This window comes from Cebus imitator, unplaced genomic scaffold (assembly GCF_001604975.1).
Source record: "Cebus imitator isolate Cc_AM_T3 unplaced genomic scaffold, Cebus_imitator-1.0 Scaffold22, whole genome shotgun sequence".
NCBI lineage: Eukaryota > Metazoa > Chordata > Mammalia > Primates > Cebidae > Cebus > Cebus imitator.
Genome location: NW_016107337.1, coordinates 7,426,717 through 7,451,607, shown reverse-complemented (window position 1 = coordinate 7,451,607; position 24,891 = coordinate 7,426,717). Strand labels below are relative to the sequence as shown.

At 35.2% G+C, this 24,891-nt stretch overlaps 1 protein-coding gene across 2 annotated transcripts in view; it reads left to right on the top strand.

The window, feature by feature from the left end:
- Positions 1-10,544, top strand: part of PKIA (cAMP-dependent protein kinase inhibitor alpha) — an 85,740-nt gene extending 75,196 nt beyond the window's left edge. For both annotated transcript variants that reach the window (XM_017521884.2, XM_017521883.2), the window contains 2 exons: positions 3,918-4,095; positions 7,678-10,544. In XM_017521884.2, the coding sequence (XP_017377373.1) occupies positions 3,945-4,095; positions 7,678-7,757 (231 nt within the window). In that variant the 5' untranslated portion in view covers positions 3,918-3,944 and the 3' untranslated portion in view covers positions 7,758-10,544. The remainder of the gene's footprint in view (positions 1-3,917; positions 4,096-7,677) is intronic.
- The last annotated feature ends 14,347 nt before the right edge of the window (positions 10,545-24,891 follow it).

The following is a 24,891-nucleotide window of genomic DNA, read 5'->3' as shown; positions in this document are numbered from 1 at the left end:
TTCATCTATAAAAACTTCTAGACCGAAGTAGATGAATTTTTAGTTTTTAGTAATGTAGTACTATCAGGAAGCAGGAAAGTTTCCTGTGACCACAGATATAACGCAATTAATGTATTTCTTCCTCACTGATTAGTGCTATACAACATATTCTTATTTAACATTGGCCATGTGCAAAGGACTCTGCTAGAAATTGTATGTGATTAAAATACTAACAAAAGCAGTTCCTGCCTTGTCAGAGCCAATAGACCTTATCGGCATCAACAGATCTATTGAGAAGGAGAAGTAACCATAACGCTAGTTAGAATTTAAATGCCCTGTACAAGTACAAATCAAACCTGTAAATTGCTAAAGAGACAGGGAAATGAGGTAAAAGAGATGATGTTTGGCTGAGGTTTGAGAGCTAAGTCAAATTTAACAAGCAAGTTTGTTGGGGAAATACTTTTACAGGTAGAATAACAGGCTTGAACCAGTACACCAGCAGAGAAGCTCTGGAAAAATATTGCTTATTTTTCTAAAACATGCCAAATATGATCGCAAGTGGTTGAAGTTAAAAAAAAAAAAAAAAAAACAAGTGAGTCCTTTCCAGATCATGAAAATCTTTTCCAGATCAAGAAATGCTAAAAAATTCAAAATGTGTTCCATAGGCTGTGCAGCAGGCTTGGAGGGCCTTTGAGATAACAGCATTTTCGATAGGTTGGGATGCAGGGAAACACAGGGAATGGAAAAACTCAGTATTTGGTTGATGTTCATGTTCCCATGTTTTTCCCATGTTTTACAGGGAGTAAATATGAGTTGCATCAAATAAAAACCAATATGACCTGGCAAGTGATTAGACATGGATATCAAGGGAGGGAAATGAGGGAAAATATATTCTCCAACATGTGTCATGTTAATAGGTAGTGGGTGATGGCATTAGTGGTGGAAGGAAATAAAATCAATAGTGTGTCTTAAAAAGAAAGGTCAATTTGTCCATAAAAGAAAGAATAGTGATTATACAGAAAAATATTGTTTGAAAAAGGAAGAAATTTTAGAGAATTTGTAACAGATGTCCTGTCTTCTCAGAGGAAGATGCAGAGTCATCTCTTAAGGTAGGTGGTGTCTGGTGTGTAGACTGGAAAGGGTTTGGAATCATTCCCACAGAGAATAGCATAAGGAAGAGTCAACTGGAGGTGAACAGAAGAATTTCTGAGCAACTCCATCCAAATGTATTCTAATAATAGAGTCCAAAATTTCTAGTTGAGCCAGTTGGCACAATTTTGTGACTTTTTCTGGTAACACTCAGCCACCCAGTACTGAGATCAGAGAAAATATACTATAGTATTTTCCCAGCAGTGAAGTGTAGGTACGAAAGTAAAGATAGCAATAGACCAAAGGGACTTCTTGATGCTAATAAAAAAACTACAAAAAGTAGTGGGTAACTGATTCACGTAGGACTGGACCTAGAGGGAAACTAAAATAAAAGTGGTTCAAGGAATTAAAGACAGCATTAGTGTAAAGAATTGGTTCACTGAGTACAAGAGGAAAAGAGAAAGAAAAGGTGGCTGTGGCCAGAGGAATTACCAAATTCAGGATTTTAGAAATGAGGTGGTTTTTGGTTTTGTTTGTTTGTTTGTTTTACTTTCCAACTTTCATTTTAGGGTCAAGGGGTACATATGCAGGTTTGTTACACGGGTAAATTGCATATTTGAGGGGTTTGATGTACAGATTATTTTATTACCCAGGTAATAAGCATAGTGTCCTATAGATAGTTTTTTGATCCTCACCCTCCTCCCACCTTCCATCCTCAAATAGGCCCTGTTGTCTATTGTTCACTCCTTTGTGTCCATTTGCACTAAATTTTTAGCTACTACTTATAAGTGAGAACATGCAGTGTTTGGTTTTCTGTTCCTGTATCAATTCACTTAGGAAAATGGCCTCCAGCTCCATCCATGTTCCTGCAACAGACATGATCTCGTCCACTGTTGATGAACATTTAGGTGGATTCCATGTCTTTGTTATTGTGTAAAGTGCTGTGATGAACATATATGTGTATGTGTCTTTATGATAGAATAATTTATATTCCTTTGGGTGTATACGCACTAATGTGATTGCTGGGTCTAATGGTAGGTCTAAGTTTATTGAGAAATCTTTAAAATGCTTTCCATAGGGGCTGAACTAGTTAATATTCCCATCAGTAGTGTATAAGTGTTCCCTTTTCTCTGCAACTTCACCAGCATCTGTTATTTTTTGACTTATCAATAATAGCCACTCTGACCGGTGTTAGGTGGTATCTCATTGTAGGTTTGATTTGCACTTTTCGAATGATTAGTGATGTTGGGCAGTTTCTCATATGCTTGTTGGCCACATGTGTGTCTTCTTTTGAGAAGTGTCTGCTCATATCCATTGCCCATTTTTTAATGAGGCTGTTTGCTTTTTGTTTGTTGATCTAAGTTCCTTATCAGTTCTGGATATTATACCTTTGTCAGATGCATAGTTTGAGACTATTTTCTGCCATTCTGTGGTTTGTCTATTTACTCTGTTGATAGTTTATTTTGCTGTGCAGAAGCTCTTTAGTTTAATTATGTCCTATTTGTCAATTTTTGCTTTTGTGGCAATTTGTTTTGGAGTCTTTGTCATAAATTCTTTGCCAGGGCCTATGTCCAGAATTGTATTCCCTATGTTTTCTTCTAAAATTTTTACAGTTTTAGGTTTTACATTTAAGTCTTTAATCAATTTAAATTGACTTAGTCCTTGAATTGATTTTTGTACATGGTGAAAGGAAAAGGTCCAGTTTCAATATGTATATGGCTAGCCAGTCATCCTAGCACCAATTATTTAAGAGGGAGTTCTTTCCCCATTGCTTGTTTTTGTCAACTTTGTTGAAGATCAGATGGTTGTAAGTGTGGCTTTATTTCTGAGTTCTCTAACCTGTTTCATTGGTATTTGTGTCTGTTTTTATACCAGTATCGTGCTGTTTTGGTTACTGTAGCCTTGTAGTATAAAGTTGGCTAGTATGATGCTTCTGGTTTTGTTCTTTTTGCTTAGGATTGCTTTAGCCATTTGGGCTCTTTGTTGGTTCTGTATGAATTTTAGAATGCTTTTTTTTTCTAATTCTGTAAAAAATGTCATTGGTTTTGATAGGAATAGCATTGAATCTATAAATTGCTTTGGACAGTATGGCAATTTTAATGATAGAAATGAGAGGGTTTTGAGTAATCACTGTTTTTGTACCTTTTGACATTTTATTTCCAAGATTTAATCAAGAGTGTTTGTTATTCCTCTCAAGCAATGACTTACCAAGGGGTACATGGGGAGTTGTTTTTCTGGACTGGGAGAAGTATTTGATCACTGAAGATATTTAGAATTGTGGGTGCATGACATCATAGTGGTAATAAAAAGAAAACTGAATTTTGTTCCATTGCATTAACAGACGATACAAACAATGCACTCACTTACTGCTCATCCCTAGGATGAACCACTTTTCACTCAATGCCCCCAACATGATCTCAAGTTCTCTCTGGAGTTGAAGAATGACTAAAATGGTAGTAGAAAGAGATAATTTTATAATGTGAACTAAATGTCAACAAACTATGGCATGCAGGCCAAATCTGGCCCATTCCCTGATTTGCTTATTACATTTGTTTTACATATTGGCTATGGCTGCTTTTGCACTGTAAGGACAAAGTTGAGTAGATGGAATAGAGATCATATGACCCTCAAAGCCTAAATATGCGCTATCAGGCCCTGAACATTAAAGGTTCCCAGACCTTTGTTCTAAATACTTAGGACCAGAAAAGGCATTACTTGTTTTGTGAACCTGTAAACAGGCCAAGTGTTTCACATTCATATACTAGGCCAGTAGTTTAACAGTTGTCTTTGTTAAATGTTTAGCATTGACTATCATTATATTTACCCATTAATTTTTCTTTTTATTGTAGTCCCTGCTATGTGGATATTTGGTAGCAATGACTGATGTGGAAACTACCTATGCAGATTTTATTGCTTCAGGAAGAACAGGTAGAAGAAATGCTATACATGATATCCTGGTTTCCTCTGCAAGTGGCAACAGCAATGAATTAGCCTTGAAATTAGCAGGTCTTGATATCAACAAGACAGGTAAGTCATGTGGCACACATTTCTCTATGAGCATAGAATGATTTGCAGCATTTTACTAAGTGGGATTAAGACACTAAAAGCCATCTTTGAAAGTAATCTAATATAAAGAGTTTTAAACAGTCTAAGGCAAGATGAAAGTCTGAGACTAATCTCTTAATCACTCCTGCTCTATTTTCAGTGATGTCCCTTTAGAAGGCTTTCCACTCAAATGCAGAGTCCTTAATCTGATTGTATTAATGCAATCAATAAAACACATGGTGTTTTTTTAATCCTAATTTCTGTAAAAGTTCTGAAATTGCTTACGTTCAGTATTTAGGAAAGTTGGAGCTCCTACCTTTGACATTATTGGCCACCTCTAACATTTACTAACATTTAGTAGATAGATATTTAACAAGATTCACAGGTAATTCTGACAGACTTCAATTCTAAGAACAATTTTAGAAAAAAGAGTCTCCAGGAAGAGTTTTATTAAGAATGGAAGTAAAGTGATCTGTTATGTAAGTAAGTCTTAGGTAAAAGGGCCTTTTGGTTTCCCTTTCCAGACAGAACGGGTTTGTGAAAAATTTGTCTTCTTACTGACCTTAAATTCTTACCCAAGGAGTCTATCTTTATTAATGAAAAACAAGTCTGATGGATTAAAATACTTGACATTTTTACTTCTGAGTATTAAAATAAGTCCCTTGATAGTTCCTCCACCCATAGCTTTTGCAGATATCAAAGCTGAATGTGTTTCCTTGAGAAGACTTGTATAAAAATAACCTTTAAAAGTAAAAAGAATTCATGATTAGGGAACTCTGATATTATGTGCATGGAAAGCACTTATCTCAGATTCCAAATCCTAATTATTCAATAGGTCTTCACTGTTAGAATTTTTAAGGAAAAACTTTTAGATTATTAGAAAACTGAAGAGTATATGTGTATGTGTATATATATACACACACATATATATGTGTATATATATATATACATTTATATGTATATACACACATATATTTATACATATATATATTAATGAAATGGCTCAGCAACATTACCTTAAAATACATAAGGATAGTATTTTATTCAATGGCTAAAGCTTAGTAGTTCCTGACTGGTCTTTTCAAATTCACATTAATAATAAAACTTTAACATCACCACTTTGGAATATGTAGACCTGTGTATATCTTAGGTTTCATTGTTGTGCCATTATTACCACCAGTAGTTACTTCCCAGAACAGCTCTGAGAAAGACTGTATAGGGAATTATTCCAATTTGGTAACATGAGATGGATAAATACATTTTTCCTGAAGTCTTTCATAAGATTTATATTTTCCTTTTTTTTTTTTTTTTTTTTGAGATGGAGTCTCGCTCTGTCACCCAGGCTAGAGTACAGTGGTACAGTCCCAGCCCACTGCAACCTCCACCTCCTGGTTCAAACAATTTTCTGCCTCTGCCTCCCGAGTAGCTGGGATTACAGGCACCCACCACCACACCTGGCTAAATTTTGTAGTTTTAGTAGAGACGGGGTGTCACCATCTTGGCCAGGCTGGTCTTGAACTGCTGACCTCGTAATCCACCTGCCTCAGCCTCCCAAAGTGTTGGGATTCCAGGTGTGAGCCACTGCACCCAGGCTATATGTTATTTTTCATACAAATATGCTATTTTAAATAGCCTGCATTAATTTTAGCCACTCTTAATATTAAGATATTTTTATTCATGGCGTAATTTAATTTCTTCTTTTTTATTTTTCCTGAAGTTGAGAATTGTTAGCCCCAAGATTGTTTAATTTTCCTGAAAACATATTAAATTATTATACATCATTTACAAAATAAATTGAAATTTTATATTAATAAATATAAATAATTTTTGTTATATTATTAATTTAAAATAAATTATCTTTAAACTTCTGATTGTCTTCTTTTCTAAACATTTTTGCATGTTAATGGCAATTCACTAGACTCCTGCAACATTTTCTATTTCTCTTCAAATTATAAAGTCCAAAGCCAGGCATAGTATAAAAAGCAATAACTTTGTTTATTTTAAGTACAAAAAATCTAAAAATAAGAACTGTATAATATGAAGGTCTAAAACATAAAAAAAGACAAATATGTAATGACAAGCTCAACATCACTAACTGAGAATTGCAAGGAATTTCCTTTGTAATTTGTAAATGTTTCAGCTTCATTTTAGCTTATACTCAGCAATATTGCTATTTCACATTTACCTTTATTTGTTAATAGCATCTATATAGCAACACCCTCTATGTTTGCAGCATAATGCCAAGCTCTGAAAAGTGTCCCCAGACACCTACAAGGTCTCAAGCCCCATGAGAATCAAATTCCTCAATCTTGTATTTATACAATCTCTTTCATCCTTAAATATTCTACTGTCTTATGTAGCCCTAATTTGACTTTATTTCTTTGGTTACCAAAAGCTTCTCCTATTTATCAAGTTCCTGTGGCATGCTAATCTACACATCTCAGAACCAGGCCATCTGCACATCATGGGAGGCTCTCATAATAAAATAGTGCATGAAAATCAGATATAATGTCTGGTCATACCATTGGTACTGTTACTAGAAGAAAATATTTTTATATAGAATAATTGGTTTTAACTTTCATAAAGATTTAATGTCGTGGGAGTATGGTGAGGTGCTTTGTGTGTACTTGCTAAGAGTAGAGGAGAAACTGCATTATAACATTATGGTCTAAAGAATGGACCAGCCCACTTACCTGCTTTCATTTGAATTATAATAACAAACACTTAGCAAATATTGATTCATTTATATTATTGCAACACCAGAAAACATTTTGTCCACTAAGCCAATATTGGCTGTCTGATAACCAAATATTGCATGCAGATATTTGAATCTTTGAGTCTAGAATTGCCAACAGCTTGCACTTATATAAAGTGACCTAATATGGAGTGAAAGCATTGTTTAGGTTTAATGTTCACTGGATAAGATTGCTACTGAGGGTGCAGTTATGAGGGTGGTTTTATTGGAATTGTGCACATGTTCTCTAACGGCAGACCAGAGGCCATTATAACTATTTGATAAGGGACTGGCCAGCTGACATAGTGTCCTTTCATTTTCCAATACTGCTTTTACTTTGAACTAATAGAACCTCTGAGAAATTAGCTAGGTTATCGTCAAGTGCTATAAAAAGCAGAAAATGCAGTTTTAAAATATTTATTCAAATAAGACAATTAGGCATAAAAAGGTAAACATGCTACCACATCTGATTTGAGCTTAAATATATTTCTGATTTCTGCAACCTGTGAAAGTATATTTAAGTGACATGAACTGCCCATGAGATTTCTGAGCTGTTTATCTGAGGCTTAGCTGATCACCAACTACTCTGAAAATTTGAATATTATTTGTTTTTGAGTCATGCTATTGCAAGCTCACAGAATTAATCAGTCCTTGAAAACTTAAGCTGTTTTCTTAGTGGTGAACTGACTACCAAGAAATACACTTGTCCCTATGAGGGTTTCAGGCCTCTTTAGTATTTCTGAAGTTGCCAATATGACATATTAAGAGTTGGTAAATATAAGCAATCATTTTTATTTTGCCTTTATTCTGTTTTTATTTTTCTTTTGCAGAAGGTGAAGAAGATGCACAACGAAGTTCTACAGAACAAAGTGGGGAAGCCCAGGGAGAAGCAGCAAAATCTGAAAGCTAACACCCCACTTTGACCCTCGGCAACATCTGACAATGTCTCAAATCTCCAGGAGTGTCTGGAATGCATTTGTTTCCATGAGTGAAAAGAGGAAAAAGAAAATGGCTGTGCTGCATTGCAGGAACCTGCTCGTTATCATGTTAAAAATGGGGGCAGAGGCTGTGGCTGCAGGCAGACTTTTCCCTACCTCTGTCATTAGCAATGGTTGAAATCATGTGGCTTTTGTTTGGGCGTCATTTTTGTATGGATCCTTTCACTTGATCATATGATGAAATGCTTATAGAGAGTAGCACCGACCTAGATGATGATTCTTCCTGTAGCATCTGGCCCCTCACAATGTCAGAGGATTTAATTGTGTCTAATTGCGAAGGGTTGATTGAACACCAGAGTTTAAATATCTCTGGCTCAAGTGTTCACCCAGTAAAAGAAAGATCCAGAAAGCACTGTTTTTAGCATTATGTATCTGTGTGTTACTGCTGTGTTATTTACACTGTTTTGTATTATACAATATAGATGCTCAGCACTGCCCCCTTCTCTGATTGCTTATGAAAAACAAAATGATGTACATTACTGTGAATTTTTATACCAATCATTTTTAAAAGGGCTGTCTTTTTTTTTTATTTTCCATGCTGTGGTGGTGTACACAGGATAGAACATACTTTTTAAAAACAGTCTTTCCCCTTGCTCATTGTATGTTGATGAGTTAAGTCTAACAGATTTATCAAAACTCTATTGCTATATTAGACAGACATTTGAAAATATCCATTAATGTGAATATTACCTGAATTCAGTCTGTTTGGTGTCTGCACAGCCTGAAATTCAATCTGTCAATTTTGCTTAATTCTCAAGTGGAGAACTTCTCACATCTAATATATATATACATGTATGTATATGAGAATTTTGGACAATTGGAAAAGTATAAAGGAAAAGCCAAGATCACACTGAGGACTGGAAGTAGTTTGTTTTATGGAATCAAATTTCTCACAATGCTGTATGATACTATTTAAATTTGGAGGACAACTTATCTTCACAAAGCTGAATAAGGTGGAAAAAGTAATCTCCTTGCAATCATGTGGACACCAATCACAAAAGCAAAGCCCTGGTGTTGTGTTTTCATGTCTTTTTTCAGCCCTCTCAGATCCAAATGTTATTATGCACTTTTTAATGTTTGTAAACTTTTACTAATAATTAGTGTGAATTGCATTCTGATACAATAATGATTATCATTAGAAGCTAACAAAATTCTTGTTACTACTGTGTTTGATAGCCTCTGCTGTGTTTTAACATCGTGGTTCTTATATGGAAAGTTTTTGTGAGCTGTGTAATGCTTCTGGTCAGTATTATGAAATCATTTGTCAGTGGTAATAAATAAGGAACCAGTACTATGCCAATGGTTCATGAATTACTGGACAAATAGCAGACAATGGGAGACACTTTACAGCAACAAGCCCCCTTAGCTGTCCTCGAGGACTTAGATACTGTTCCATATGAAGTAGGTAGAGCAGAATTTCAATAGGTAATCTGTGTGGTTGTGCCAGAAACTCAGCTTTTCTATGTAAAATTACATACAGGATAAAAGGTAAGTCTGCTCACATCTCCTTCTACAGGACACTTCAAATGACTGGAAGTAAGGGCATGGGTGGCATTTAGTCCTCAATCAGATACTACTAGAAAAGAAGTTAATAATGTCAGCCTTTCCAAGAGCAGGAAGAGGAAAGATTAAATTTTAAAATGCTATCCTTCTATCTAATCCATCAGGGGCCAAAATGCCCAGTAAAATTCACTTGATCTTAGCCAAAAGGCCAAGAAGCGAGGTACCCAGTAAAATTCAAACACATCACCCATTAACAGACTCACAAGTGAGAAAAGAGGTTTCTAGGCTTATTTTAGGCAATCTCTGGTAATCTGTTTAAACCATCCAACTTCTACAGTCAGTTTTCAGTATCCTCATTTAATATTTTAATAAGTTTCTTGTGAACCTAAATTTCTCTTCTTTCTTAAGGTTGTGAAATTCCAAACTGATTTTATGTGATTTTGTAAAGTTTAGAACCAGTGCTGAGTATATGTGGAAGGTTTATGTTCCTATGTGATATACTATTATTCATGCATGTGGTGCCATGCTTGTCTTTGAATATACAAATAGTGCTAAATTGCAAAGTCATATGGAGCCTTTGATTTAGTTTGACTTATTACCACTGCTTTGTCTGCTATATCGAAACCCAAAGGCTTTCCCAAGCTGGGGAGATAAAAATTAATTTTCCAAAATGTCTACATCTTATAAACTTTGCTTATCCACAGTATCTTCCAAATTTTATTTTAATTTCTTTTATTTGCAAGTCAAGAATATACATGGATCTGAATTTTTAAAGAGAGAAGGAAAGGGCAGGAAACCAGAGCATTGGATGCCTATTAACCAACTATTCATATGCTAATGGTTTTGCAGCACATATTCTCCCATTTGATCCTCAGACAATTCTATTAGTGTGGTATTTTTATCCAATTTCACAGATTAAAATATTAGCACTCCATAAAGTATCACCTTTAGAGGCTTAAAAAGCTAGTAAGTGAGGAACTTAGGATCTGAACCCATGTTTGTCACCAAGGAGCTTTCTAGTGCACATGTCATAAAATTAGAGCCAACTGCAGAGCTGTAAGGGAACTTTCAGAGATGAACTTCTTTGGCCTCCATAGTTTAGAGAAGGAAGCTGAATCCCAGAAGGAGAAATGGCCTTTCTTAAGGCTCTAGATGGGAAATAACTCAGATATGAGTAGGTCATACAAAGTATACCTTTAAAAAAAAAAGAAATTCAATTATATCTTATTTGGGGTGTATATTTCCCAGAAGGCATTTTTCTGGCATGTGGTCTGTAAACATAGAATGATTCTTTTGCTTTTTTTTTTTTTTTTTTTTTTTTGAGACGAAATCTCACTCTGTCACCAGGCTGGAGTGCAGCGATGTGATCTCGGCTCACTGCAACCTCCGCACCCCAGGTTCAAGTGATTCTCCTACCTCAGCCTCCCAAGTAGCTGAGGCTATAGGCACATGCTTCCATGACCAGCTAATTTTTGTATTTTTAGTAGAGATGGGGATTTCACCATGTTGGCCAGGATGGTCTTGATCTCTTGACCTCATGATCTGCCTGCCTCGGCCTCCCAAAGTGCTGGGATTACAGGCGTAAGCCACTACACCCAGCCATGAATCATAGTCTTTGTTTCATGCTACTCATTTTGTTTAATTACCAACAAACATGGGGACTTTGGTTTTTTGACTTATTTACAATAAGCATGAAATTGTTAAATTTACCTTTTATCAATTGTAAGCATCCTATGCCAACATATTGTTATCATAAATTCATATGAATATTTTTCCAACAAATAACAGAGATTGAAATCCAATTTGCAGATAATACTCCCAGAACAGTAAATGGTAAATGCCCTATACTTGAGTCTTACTTAGACACGGTAGCAATGTACCATTTTAGAAGATGAACGATACTGTTTCTCTTCAGGGAAACAATAATGGATAAAGAAATGTAACTGCTGGGCAGCAAAGCTTCTAAGTGAAACACATAGTAGCAGTAGAGAGAAAATGTGTAATCATCAAGTGAAAATAAGAAAGGATCTATGATTTATGATGTCTTAATAGACCCTAAATTGTTCTTTAATTATAAGGGTGGCAGTCTCTGAAGTCATTTGTGAGCTTGTATGACTTTTGTATTTATCAATGTTGCATGCTCACATAATTGATAATTAAAAGTAACACATTTTTCTGAAATGTACACAGTCTATTAAGAGTATTTATTGAATTAACACTATGTACTTGGTGTTAGAGAGTGCTGCAGGTGATAAAAGAGAAATTCAATGCCTCAGTCATCCTGCAGTGGACAAAGCTAGGACTCCAGGTTCACTCTTTCCTGGCCTTTACAATAATCATTTTCAACTCCATTCCACTCAAGTAGCCCCCTTCCTGGTCTTTGTCAACTATCAGAACCATCCCACCTCCTAGACCTTAAGCCCCAATACCATGCCTATGGTTCTTACTTGCTTATGTGCAGGGAGATGATTTTCAGTCAGGAGAAAGACAGGTGTTTATCAGAATTCCTGGAAAGTTTTTACAGCACCCACCCTCTACCCCTCCGCATAAAGACACATTCACACACAAACACTCTTTCTCTTAAAATAAGTTTCTACATGACTTTGATCCTTTTTTTCCACCCACCTGCAACCCCACCACTTTAGATCTGATCTAGAAATTCAAGGCTTCCTGATGCACCCACCCTGCCCACTCCACTGCAAGGCTTTGAAATGAGTCAGGAACAAAATGCAGTCCTCACAGACACCCATGGTTTTACTGCATTAAGGGTAACATTTTAGGGTAGAGAAGCAAAGAGAGCTTAACATTTTAGGGTAGAGAAGCAAAGAGAGCTTATCTTCTTTTCTTAGTGTTTCTCTCCATCATTTTATCTTTATCACATACAGACAGTAATGACCAGAGACCCAGGTGGAGCTTGGGAGAAAGCAGGCATCAAACTGTACTTAGCCTGAATCCAGGCAAGTTCTACAGCTCAAAGAGCAAAAGGGGATATAAATATGTAAGTTCACCTTACTCAGATTGCAAGGATAAAACACTACACAGGTTTTGAGACCAAAAAAATGCCAGCCAGTGAAACAAGAGCCTCTAGTGTCTCTTCTCCTTGTGTATTTCTTGTATCTGTCTAGTTCAGGCTTGGGGATTTGGGATCCTTTTCATCTTTAATACTAAAGTCAAAATTAACAAAATTATTTGACTATAACCTATTAACTTCCTAATTTGCAACACATCTTTCTGACTGGATTAATATGGATGCTTCCTCAGCAACCTTTGTCCTAGCCCTAGTCCTAGTCCTAGACTAGAATCCATTGTTCATCTTTCTCCTAGGTGCTCCTCAGGTGCCACATTTTCTTGCCTTTCTGCCATCTCTGCCCCATCAAAATCAATTAGACCATCTCGTTTCTCTTTGCTTGTCTTCTGGATGACTGTAAAAAGTTTAAAACAATGCTTATTCATTGTTTGCAACCTCAGTCTGAATGTAAGTGCTGCACAGCATTCACTTTTTATGTCCCTGGGGACAGAGGAAGCTTCCCACATTCTGGCTAAGATTTATTCCTTCACTTGATGTTTTTAAACAATTTTATTCTGACTTTAACAGGAGATCTATTAATTATCCTTTTTTCTTTACTGACTTTACCATTTTTCACAAATGTGCTCAAGTTTTCCATTTCCTCTGTTTACTTCATTAGTTATGTTTCTCAAAATAGTAATATATACTCCCATTTTCATGCTTCTTCTCCTCCTTATTTCTTATTATTTTGCAATTTGGCTTCCAGTAAAATTTTTCTCATTATCAATGACATCTTTAGTAGCTCATTGAGTCTGTTACTGTCATTGAATCTCTGACCAATGTGGAAATTAAAAGGTGATGATGATTCAGAGGACTCAGATTCACCTTAAATCAAATTTATTTCTTTTATATTTTTAATTAATACTAGTATGAGAGGGTATCACTGCATAATAAAGTCTTTTTTGACTATATAGAATCAACATATATCAAGAAAAAGTCAGTGTTCTCTCAAAGATAGAACTTCCATTATGTATGAATATGCCCTTATTCTGTGACCACAATCTCCCCATGTTTGCTTGCTATGTACTCAGATCCTATAGTACTCATTTCTTTACAGGGGTAGTTGTCACATATCTGGGCACCAACGTAGAGCCTAGATGTTCATGGATGGGCAAGATTATCTTGGGATGTTGCAAAGTTCTGTGTTCCATTACACTCTTGGATAAATGTTAATGATATCACTATTCCTCTAAACAGCAGCCATGTATGAGTAAAATCCCAGTCTTGCTGTACTTCTCTGAATTATGCCTAAACAAATATATCTGTCCCCAAATGCAATGGGTCATGTTTGTATGTTTCATTAGCCTACTCAATGACAGTTAATCTGGTTCACCATGGAATTTTTTAAAAATTTTTCGTTCACCTTCCTTTTTCTTCCAGGTGTCTTTAGTGATTTCTTGTTCCTTTCTCCCTGACACCTTCTCACTCTCCTAAGACTAGTTCCTCCTTGTCTACCTCCCAACTAAGTTTAATGGTTCCCTGGGTTTCCATTCTCATTCCTCTTCTCTAATCTCTCTCTCCAGATGACTTCTTCCACTCCCACATCAGCAGCTACATTCCCTATGGTGAATCTCACATCTTGATCTCTAGCCCAGGAGTCACTCCTCATGGATCGCTAAAAAAAATTTAAAATTCAGTGTTCTAATACTAAATCCAGTGCATGAATGCATTTTCAAACCTGCTTTTCCTCATATGCTGCAGATTTCAGATCATGGTAGCACTGATTTTCCACTGACCTTAAATCAAAATTCTTGGAGCTCTTTTAGCTCTTCTTCCTCTGATTTGTTTGTTTGTTTTTTGGTCAATGGAGTCTAATTATTCACTATTTATTGAAACTACCCTCTTTTTATCTGCACTCCAATCCTTTCAATCATTACTTATCTGTTATAATTCAATGACCTGCCTTATCCAGCACTCTTTCTAGCCATCTTGCCACCAAATGTATTGCTCTGATACATTATTCTGATCATGTATCTCTCCTAATTAAAAAATCCTTAAGTTTAGCCAGACAAAACTTTATGGTATAAGTACCACATTGTATTTGTGTATAACTCCTTGCTCTGTGTTAGCTTTTATCCTGTTCCTAAAACATGCTTCATGCTTGTTGGCAAAATCTCATTGATCCTTTCAGACTATGCCTCATTTCATCCTTTTTGGTAGAGTCTTTCTGACTCACATATCCATTCCCAAGATCTACCCTAGGAAATCAGCTATTCTATACTCCTTGCTCTCTAACAATTTATCCACAAATGGATCTCTCTATCATAGCTGTTTACTCACATGCATATCTCTCCACCTTGAGTGTGAGCTTTTTGAGGGCATCAACCCTCTTTTATTCATCTTTGTATCCTCATTGTTTATTATTCAGTAAATGTTTATAAATAAATAATATCTGCCCTTCTGAAGCTCACAATAAAGTTAAGAGACAGAATCTACACATAGATCAGTTAGGGAAAAATGCAATTCAGAGATAAAATTGATGGTTGAAAATAGTGAACTCTCAAGAATATTACATTGCAGAGGGAAAAAAAAGCTTGTTTTCTATCACCATTTTTTCTGGTTTCTACAAGAATAACTATTTTAACATTTGTGACACAAACTGATGTGCTGCATTTGTACACAGACACACACACACACACACACACACACACACACACAGATTTGATATGACATAGAGAAACGAGATGTCCAAAAGGACAACACATAACTAGACGAGCAAATTAAGGTAAGTCATCCAGCTAAATAATGTCTTTGGTAAAGTTATTTCTGAGAATTCTGTAGCAGGAATTCTCTTCAGTTTGCTGGAATTAAGAAGAGTGAAAAGGGGATTATATCTTACTCTCTTGGCCTAAGAAATACATTGTTCAAAGAGGAAGATCTCCAGGAAGGATCTTGCAGGCCTTGAACAAAAGTTCACTGAGTTTTTGAGAATATGCCTTTACAGAAATGCACTTAGCCTAAAGAAATGAGAGTTCTAATAATAATAGAATAAACCTCAGTATCAGGAATTCATAGAAAAAAAGAGGGAAAAGAGTAGAAAGGTATTAAGAAATACATTTTTATATGCTCAAGAAAGAAAACTCACTGATATACATGTGAAGAAACTTAAAGACTTTCCTGAATAGTGTATCTTTTAAAAAAACAAAAACACTGGTAATAAAATTAACTTTGGAGATCTAATAAGACTAAAGAAGTACTGTGAATTTTTGGACTCTGAAATAAAGAAATAAGACTGACAAAGGTGATGATGTAGGTTACTGCTAATAGAATATGTTTAAACTTTGGCTGCCATGATTCATTTTACACATTGCTTGAGTAGGATGGTGTGATTATTATGACTGTCCTGTTGAATTTCTAAGTTTTCCTTTATCCCACATCCTCTTTGAAATTCACAAGCCAATATATAACCATGAAGTGTAAAGGGTAAAAAATACCGGTAGCTAAAGAAGGACAACATAAGCTGATTCTGCCTTCTCAGGTGGTCCCAAATACAACTTACTAAATCATCAAATTTGTCTATGAAATAAAATTTGAGCATTTACTAAGTCTTTTTTGTTAGATGCAATAAGAGTGAAATTTTTAAAAGACCACATAATCCAATAGACCAATAAAAACTGAAATAATGATGGGGACCATAGTTTTTCTATCAGTATTTCCAGTCTTACCCCATCACCACTCCATCTTTCTTTTAAGAACATATTGTTCAATTCCACTCTTTAATGGGAATTTAGTTTTTTCTCAGCTGATTCCTAGGCCTTTTGCAACACAGAATTGGGAGAATAGACATACAAGTTAGAGTAATAAAAGGAAAAAGAAGATTCTTAAAAAATACTAGAGGTTTTCTTTCTTGAGAATAAACCAGGAAATGATTGTAACAGATTTTTTAAAAATTTTTTAACATTAATGTGTTTAAGACAACATGCATAATTTAGAATAAAGAATTACAGGAAGGATTTTAAAAGCAGTGAAATAAGTTTTTAAAATAAGTTTGAGAGGTTTGACAAGTAAGATGTTTAAATGAAAATACAGAATGAAACAAAACTGGAAGGAGAGAAAAAAACCTTTTATAGGTTCTAAATTAGATCTTCTTTAATATCTTAAAAGGTATATAAGTAAATGTTGGAAATTCTTTTCAATTATTTCTGGTTTTCAGATGAGACATTTTTGGATTAGGCTCCATACAAAGAGGAGGCCACGGGGGACTCGAAGGTTTATTAAAGGATATTCATTAAATATAAATGGTAACAGAAGCACATATGTATCTATGATAAATGTCTGAAACTGCTAAATAGTAACAAATGAACATGGGACATCCTATATATTATGAAGAAGAAATCAGTGAAATTATTTCTTGTAATATGTATTTCACTGAAGAAAGAAAAATTAGGCATTCAATGTAGAAAAACTTATATAAACTAAAGTACACAGGTAGGAAAACATAAGATCATATAATTTAAAAATTATTCCTGTTAGCCAGAACACAGTGTGTAGGCGGTAAGTTTGAGGAGAGACACTGGGCCAGGGGGAGAAGAAATCTGAGACTCTATGGAGAAGGACCTGGAAGTCCCCAAAGCTGATGAAAGTCAGTAAGGATTTGAAGATGTGCCTGAATAGTTCAGAAGTGGTCAGCAGTCCAGCTCCCAGATCAGAGAGAAAAGTGTAAACTTCAAGGCATGCCCCACACACAAGGACCCTGAGTCGTAGATAAGGCTCATGCTGAGAAGTCTAACGGAAATGAAAGAATTCTGAAAGTTAAATTTTTTAAGGTAGGCTAAGGGCTAGAGATAAAAGCAGACATAGGACTTATTCAAAGGTTAATAATTCAGTAGCTGGAAAAGCCGAAGAGATGTCGGAGGGTAAATGAGAAGCAGCAGAGGTGCATATGATGATGCACAGACAGTGTTCTTTCTGGCAAAGCAGCTGCTGCTGTCCTTTATCCATACTGTCTCCTACTCATGCCCTGATTCACTCCTCAGTTTTTAAAGGCACCATGTGTCTCCACTTACAACATGTGATTCAAGTATAAGAGAAAGATGTCTTTTTATATAGCACTATAGAAAGGGGGTAGAAGACTTGTCTCAGAGTAATAGTAACTGTTATGTTCTGAACATGTTTCAGATGCTTGACTATATTACCTCTTTTTTTTCACAGTTACTCTGAAATATGGATATATTTATTTCCTTATAAATGAGCAGTCTAAGACTCAGACAACATAAGAGCCTTGTCTAAGGCCATGTAGGTTTTGTGTTACAAAGGCAGGACTGAAAATTGTGTCCATCTTCTCAGATGACAATTCTCATGCTCTTTCAACTACACATAAGCTACCCAATAGAACAACAATACGAGCTGAACATGTAGTTTTACATTTTCCATAGCCACATTAAGAAATAGAAAGCAGCAAAATAACTCAATGTATTTAAAATATGGTTGTTCAATACATAATATAAAAATTATTGCACATTCTTTATTTCAGAACAATTCTTCAAAATCCAGTGTCTGTTTTGGCTGATTTCAATCCAGACTAGCCAAATTTCAAATGTTTTGCCTACCATATTATACAGCACAGAACTCTATACCATATTCTGCTTTCCAACAATTAAGCAAGGAGAAGATTCACTTTTGCAGGATGGAGGTGTACAGTGTGGATATGTGTGTATAGCTTTTTCTCAGTGATGCTCAACTCTGGCTTCCTGTCCAAATCAATTAGAAAACTTTTTAAAGATTAAGAACTCAGCCAAATTTCCATAGATTTTGATTTGATTGTAAGGAGAGGTTCAGGTATTTGTATTTTTAGCTTCGTATTAAAGTATAATAAATATTTAAAAGTGCACATAAATGTGCAATTTGATGGATTTTCTAAAATGAACACTCAGGTAACCAAAATTCAGATCAAGGGTCCAAATATCATAACATCCTGGAAGCTCCTCTCATACTCCCTTCTGGTCATTACTCACTAGAAAAAACTGTACCCTCAGAGACTGGTGAAGGCTCAATCTTCATCTACCCCTCCAGAGTAGGCTCCTAAATTCAGCCCAGAACAGTCACCTAATGCATTAAGGAAGGCTCACTGTAAATCACCTTTCTGTAGAGTTCTATTATCATGTTTCTCAGGTCAACCTGAAGCCTCCAAAATCATAACTCACATGCCAACCTACTCATATTTCAGAAGTCTTTACCAAAGAAAGTACAGGTCCTTCAAACCACTATATTCTCTGGTCCATGCAGGTCCAATCTCCATTCAGTTCTGAACCATCAAGCCGGCTCCATCTTTGTTCAGCTCTTCTTAGCTGCATGATCCCAGGGATTTGGTCCTGCCCCTACCTTTCATGAACTATCCATCTATTATTTTCACCTGAGCTTTCCCTCCCTCATTATCAAAAGATCAGATGAACGACAACTTCATGAAGCCCATATCACAGATTCAATTCCCTGCTGAACAGGTTATAAGTCCCAGACTTACTCCTCTTTTCCTGGTACATAATTTCCCAACATTTTGCTGGTGGGACCTGGACCAGGTACCTGTACCAGGTACCTGGTAATTCTGATTACCACACAGATCCTCTGGTCCCATAAGCTAATTTCTGTAGAAACAGTATTTGTTTTTCCTGTTGGTCATTTACCTTCTTCAGATTTAAGTGTTTTTAAATATATTTACTATGAAAACTGAAAATCGGTATCTTTAATACAACAGTGTTCCCTCACTGATATAATCAGAAAATAATCATCAATTAAGATATTTCCTAACTCTAGCCAACCTGAAAATCATAAAGTGGATTGAATCCTTAGACCCTGTGATTCAATAAGTCCTGAGGAAACAGCTTCTAGACGTATTAAACACCCAGCAACATTTGGCCTGTCATTTACTGGAATTACAATTGCTTCACAGTGTTGCTTTTTTCTGTGCTCTCAGAACAATGCCTTGTTGTATTTCTAGCCCATACAAGAATATTTTGAATGAATCTGACTTTGCAAAGACAGCACTTGCAGTTTAGAAAGGGAAAATATGACCATCTGTTCTCTCCCTTCTGGATCAATCTGACAATATCCTAATACAGCTGTCTTCCTTCTTGACTCCATCCCACTCAGCCCACCTGCCTGCTTCTGCCAGTTTCCTACTTGAGCTTCCTCACTTACATTGTGCCTCTCCACATTTCTCTCCTCCTACTCACATATCACTATTCCCCTTCATTTTATCTCTTCATGATTTTTATAATTCTCAAGAATGCCTAATCAGTTGCTCTCCATTCTGCATCCTCCCAGCCTCAGCTTCTTTTCTCAATCTCTCTGCCTAGCGCTTCCTGAACACCTCTCAGCCACTAACCACCTTTATGTGGGAGGAAGAGAAGAAAAGGAAATGAGCTCCAGACTCAAGCTGCTAAGATACAATTCAGTCTAAAGTTTGTTGGAAGTATGGAGCCCCTCGGTATTGGCAAGGAACAGGTGGTACAAGGCAAAGCAGGAGAGGAGGGATGCATAAATAACACTGGTGATGAGAGTAGTCTTCACCTCTATTATTCATCAACTGAATGACACCTCTGAGTCATTCATCAGCTAGGAGAGAGGTGGTGGGTGGTACCCAGTTCCACTAACTGCCGCCACCACCAGAATCAGAACTTTTACTAGTTCCCCAAATATCAGAGAGACACCTTGATTTCTCATCTGTCCATCCAGTGGAACTCCAAATGACTGACAATTTTAGAAAATACTTGGAAAATATATGTATGAAAAGCTGATTTTAATAGCATAGCCTCAGAATCTAGACTCCTTACTCATTAAATGTATAATTTTGGACAACTTAACTAATTGGGTCTCAGTTTCCTATCTGTAAAAGAAAATAATAAAGCATCTCTTAGGAATGTTGAATAAAAGCTCCTAAGAAGAATGTTAAAATGTTGAGATTAATCAATAAATATAAAGTATTGGGAACAGTGTCTGGCACTTTATGTAAATAAATATTAGCTTCTAATGTGGTTGTTGTTTTTTGTTATCTACAGAGATACGTAGATTATAGTCTTAAATGACTCAGTCAAATGGCTTTTAACTCTTATAAATTAGTGCTCTCATCTTCAAAGAGGTTGTATTCATTTATTTACTGAACAGATATGAATGAGTTCCGACCTAATATGTGCCTAATATAATAAGATATTTTCAAGATGCTGACTATCTAATGATTTAACCATAGTCATAAAACTCAGCTTAATTGCATCCCACTGAACCAAATATTTATATTGGAGGGTTTCCTCTAGGTTAGTGCAGGAAAGTCAAATTTTTGTGGAGCAGAGTGTTACCAACTATTTGAATCAGTAGTTAAGATAGGAAAAGATAGAAATGCAGAGGCTGAGACAAACAGAAAGATAGGGGTGAGGGGAGAGGGAAACTACCTGAGAGAGAGAGAGAGAGACTACTTCAGGACTACCTTAAGTTAATGTAAGAAGTTCAGCTCTAACTTTTTGTTAATAACTGTTACCTTTGCAGTTTCACAATGTCATTAGATAGTAGAAGGGGGGCATGAAATTCTTTTAATTATATAAAATATAAAGGCATCAGAGATTGGCACTAGAAGGACAGTAAGAAGCATTGGACAGGCTTAGTCATTTGATGACATTTCCTTTGGCACCTCTGAGAGATGCTTTCTTGACAATTTTCTGTTTCAAGTACAGATAAAATTCCATTCTCTTGTCTCCCTTAGTAAAAATGAGTTCAGGTAGAGTCTGGTAAACACTGAGGAAGAATAAAAGACAGAAAAACAGAGCGTATACATTGACCAGCTGACTAAAGGAAGGTTTCTTTTTTTAATTTTTAAAAAATATTTATAATCTAGTTAACCTCAGCCGAGGATCTCTAGGCCTTCATATTGTACGTGGATTCTCCAAAGAAAGATAAGATTCTGTCTAGAACATTTCCCCTTTTTTAGCTATAGGCTCTTCCATTCCAGTTTCTAGACTAAGAGAGACTCCTATTCTACTAGTTAGATGTATCATGAAAGCTATCTTTAAATAAATACCTACTTTCACATATAGTGTTAATTACGTGATTAGCATAACACTCAAATGTTACTCATCACACTGATGAAGTATTTACTGACTAATTTTTAAAAAGATAGTCCTGAAACTCACATAATCTAAGCTAAGATATATAGGGGCTATGATGATTATCAATCTAATTACTCAGTTAGAAAAGCTAAATAATTATAAAATTATTTATACAGTAAATAATTAAATAAATAATTATAAAATTATTTATACAGTAGTAAAATAAAAAGTATTTTCCTTCCAGACCTAAGAAAACTCCACATAACAGACATTCTGGGTAATCAAATATTTACTGTAAGTGTCTTTGAATAAATATATATGTTTAATAAAGCACATTTCTCAATCAGATAGGAAAGTCAGGTTATTTAACATTAAACCAGTCTTTCACATATCACAAGTGAAAAATAAAAGTACGCTTTTTTATGTTTTTTTATTTTTCCATATTTCTATTTTATAATCTTTATTTCTATAACTATGACAAATAATAAGTAATAGATATCTGCCTCCTGGTGGCCATATACAGTTCTCAGAGGAGGAAAAAAAAAGTGCCCTGTGTCTCTTAAAGCACAATCAAAGGATTCTGTTTTAGAAAACTACTTACTCAGAAAAGCAATGTAGGTTGGCTTGGTACCAATCAGGGAAAAAGTCAACAGTGGTGGCCAATATGACTGTCTTCCAAGAACACTGTGGAACACAACAGATCCCGTTTTCACTCAGTTGACTTGTAAGCGATAAACATATGTATGTGAGCTTCAAAATATTCTTAGGAAAACCAATTTGAAGTGAATTAAAATGCTTGCCTGGCAATTCTAATATATTTATCAAGAATATCTTCTCGAAATTTCTGAGATCTTACAGCACAAGTTGCCTTTGTTATCTTTAGCTAGCCAGAATATGCTTCATATTAGTTTTTTTTATTTAAAACCTCTCGGCCAATTAGATATGGCCAAAAAAATACATGCTTTTTTGTTTGCTTAAGTGTCTTTATCTGGCAACAGAATAAACCTCTTGGGAAGTATCAAACATGCTTTGACAGAAACATAGTATTGCTTACTGGAACTACTTGCTAAAAATAAAGGAGGCTTTGCCAAAACAATAATGAACTGAAGCAACTTTTCACTATCAATTATCAAAAATCTTAATTTTTGAAGCATTGCCTCAGTAGAAAAAAAATTACATATATTGTATTTCAAGTAAGTAATAAATATTTAACTTAATACTTAGAAACTTTATGATACAGAATAATACTTTGAATACGAGAAATACATTTCAATAGACAATAAGAGAAGCTAAAATTATCCTGTAATTTTTAAATGTTTAGATGAATTAACCCAAAACTAATTAAGCTGTTAAATCACTTTTTATTGGAATATAAAGTTGCTACTGGGAAAGTGATACAGAACATATTTATATTTTGTTCCAAACATGTTAGTGATTAGTGCTGTTCTGCAGATGGGAAAGGATTGAATGCTTATTATTTTAACATAAGTAACAAACATAACAGACAAGTTAACTGAATGCATGTCATTGAGCCTACTGGTATACAAGATATTTCTTTAAACTCTAGCAGAAATATTTTCTTTCTCTCTTTTTAAAAATTATGTTTTGAGAAATACAACAGGATTACATTATCATAGATGAATGCTTACTTAAACAACTGAAGAAAAAATTCACAAGAAGAGATAATATATTTGATTACTAATAACAAGCACTCATTACAGTTCTCTAATATGAATTATAATTTTTAAAAATATTGATAGAAACTGTTAAACATATATCAAGTAAAAGGCAGTGTAATGAACTTCTATGTAGCCATTATCCAGCTCCAACATACTTAGAAAATCTTTTTTTGTCTATATTTCCACCAGGAGTATAACCCACTGGATTACTTTTAGGAAGATCCAAACATCCTATCATTTTAATTTTAAATACTACAGTTTGCATTTCAAACATAGTGTTTTACACATAATCATAATAGCATTATTATAACTTAAAGAAAGAGTAATGCTTTATTATCAAATAGTCACCCTTTCAGTTTACAATTGTCTCAGACATAACTATATAGTTAGTTGGTTTAAATCTGGGTTCATAATAGGTCCATATACTGTAATTATTAAGTCCCTTGAAACTGTATTATTAGGTTGGTGCAAAAGTAATTGCTTTTTTTGGCATTAAAAGTAATGGCCAAAAAAAATGTTAATTTTGCACCAACCTACTAATAGATTTTATTATTTAGAATAGTTTTAGATTTGCAGATTGATTGAGCATACATTACAGAAATTTCCCGTATAAACCTTGCACACAGTTCCCCCAATTACTAACATCTTACATTAGTATGGTAAATGTATTAGAACTAATAAACCATGCCTGTAATCCCAGAACTTTGGGAGGCCGATGATCACTTGAGGTCAGAAGCTCGAGACCAGCCTGGCCAACATGGTGAAATTTTGTCTCTATTAAAAATACAAAAATTAGCCGGGTATGGTGGCAGTCACTTGTAATCCCAGCTACTCATGAGGCTGAGGCAGGAGGATCACTTGAACCCAGGAAGCGGAAGCTGTGGTGAGCCAAGATCATGCCATTGCACTCCAGCCTGGGCCACAGAGCAAGACTCCATCTCAATAGATAGATTAATAGATGATAGATAGATAGATGATAGATAGATAGATAGAAAGAAAGATAGATAGAAAAATAAATTATTATTAACTCAAGTCCGTATGTTATTCATATTTCCTTGTTTTCACCGAATATCCTTTCTCTTTTCTAGGATCTTACTCAGGTTACCACATTATGTATACATCTTGTCACAGCTCTTTAGGCGCTTCTTGCCTGTGGCAGTTTTTCAGGCTTTCCTTCTTTTTAATTACTTGATGGTTTTGGTGAGTATTGGGTCAGATGTTTTGTAGGATGTCCCTCAATTTAAATGTGTTAGATGTTTTTCTCATGATTAGACTGAGGTTGTGAGTTTGGGAGAAGAAGACTGTGAAGGAAAATGCCATTTTTATTACATCATATTAAGGATAGATATTATCACCCTGACTTATCACTGTTGATGTTGACCTTAATTACCTAGCAGAAGACATTTTTGTCAGGTTGCTCCCTTGTAAAGTAATTCTTTTAATTTTCCTCTTTGCTGTACTTTACCTTTGAGAAAGAAGACATGATATGAAGCACACACTAAGTTGTGGAGACTCATGCAACTGCTCCTTTTGGGTGAAGCTTATGTATAATTTATTTGGGGTTCTTCTGCATGGGAGATTTGTCTCTTCTTTCCCATTTACTTATTTATTCAGTTCTTATAGATTCAGATATTTATTTTATGTTTTCGGTTATAATATAACACTTCTTTATTTTGTTACTAAGTAGTTTCAGCTTTGGTCATGAGGAACTCTTTCAGTTAGTTCCTGTGCTCCTTTGACATATCCCAATCACAAACCAGTATAG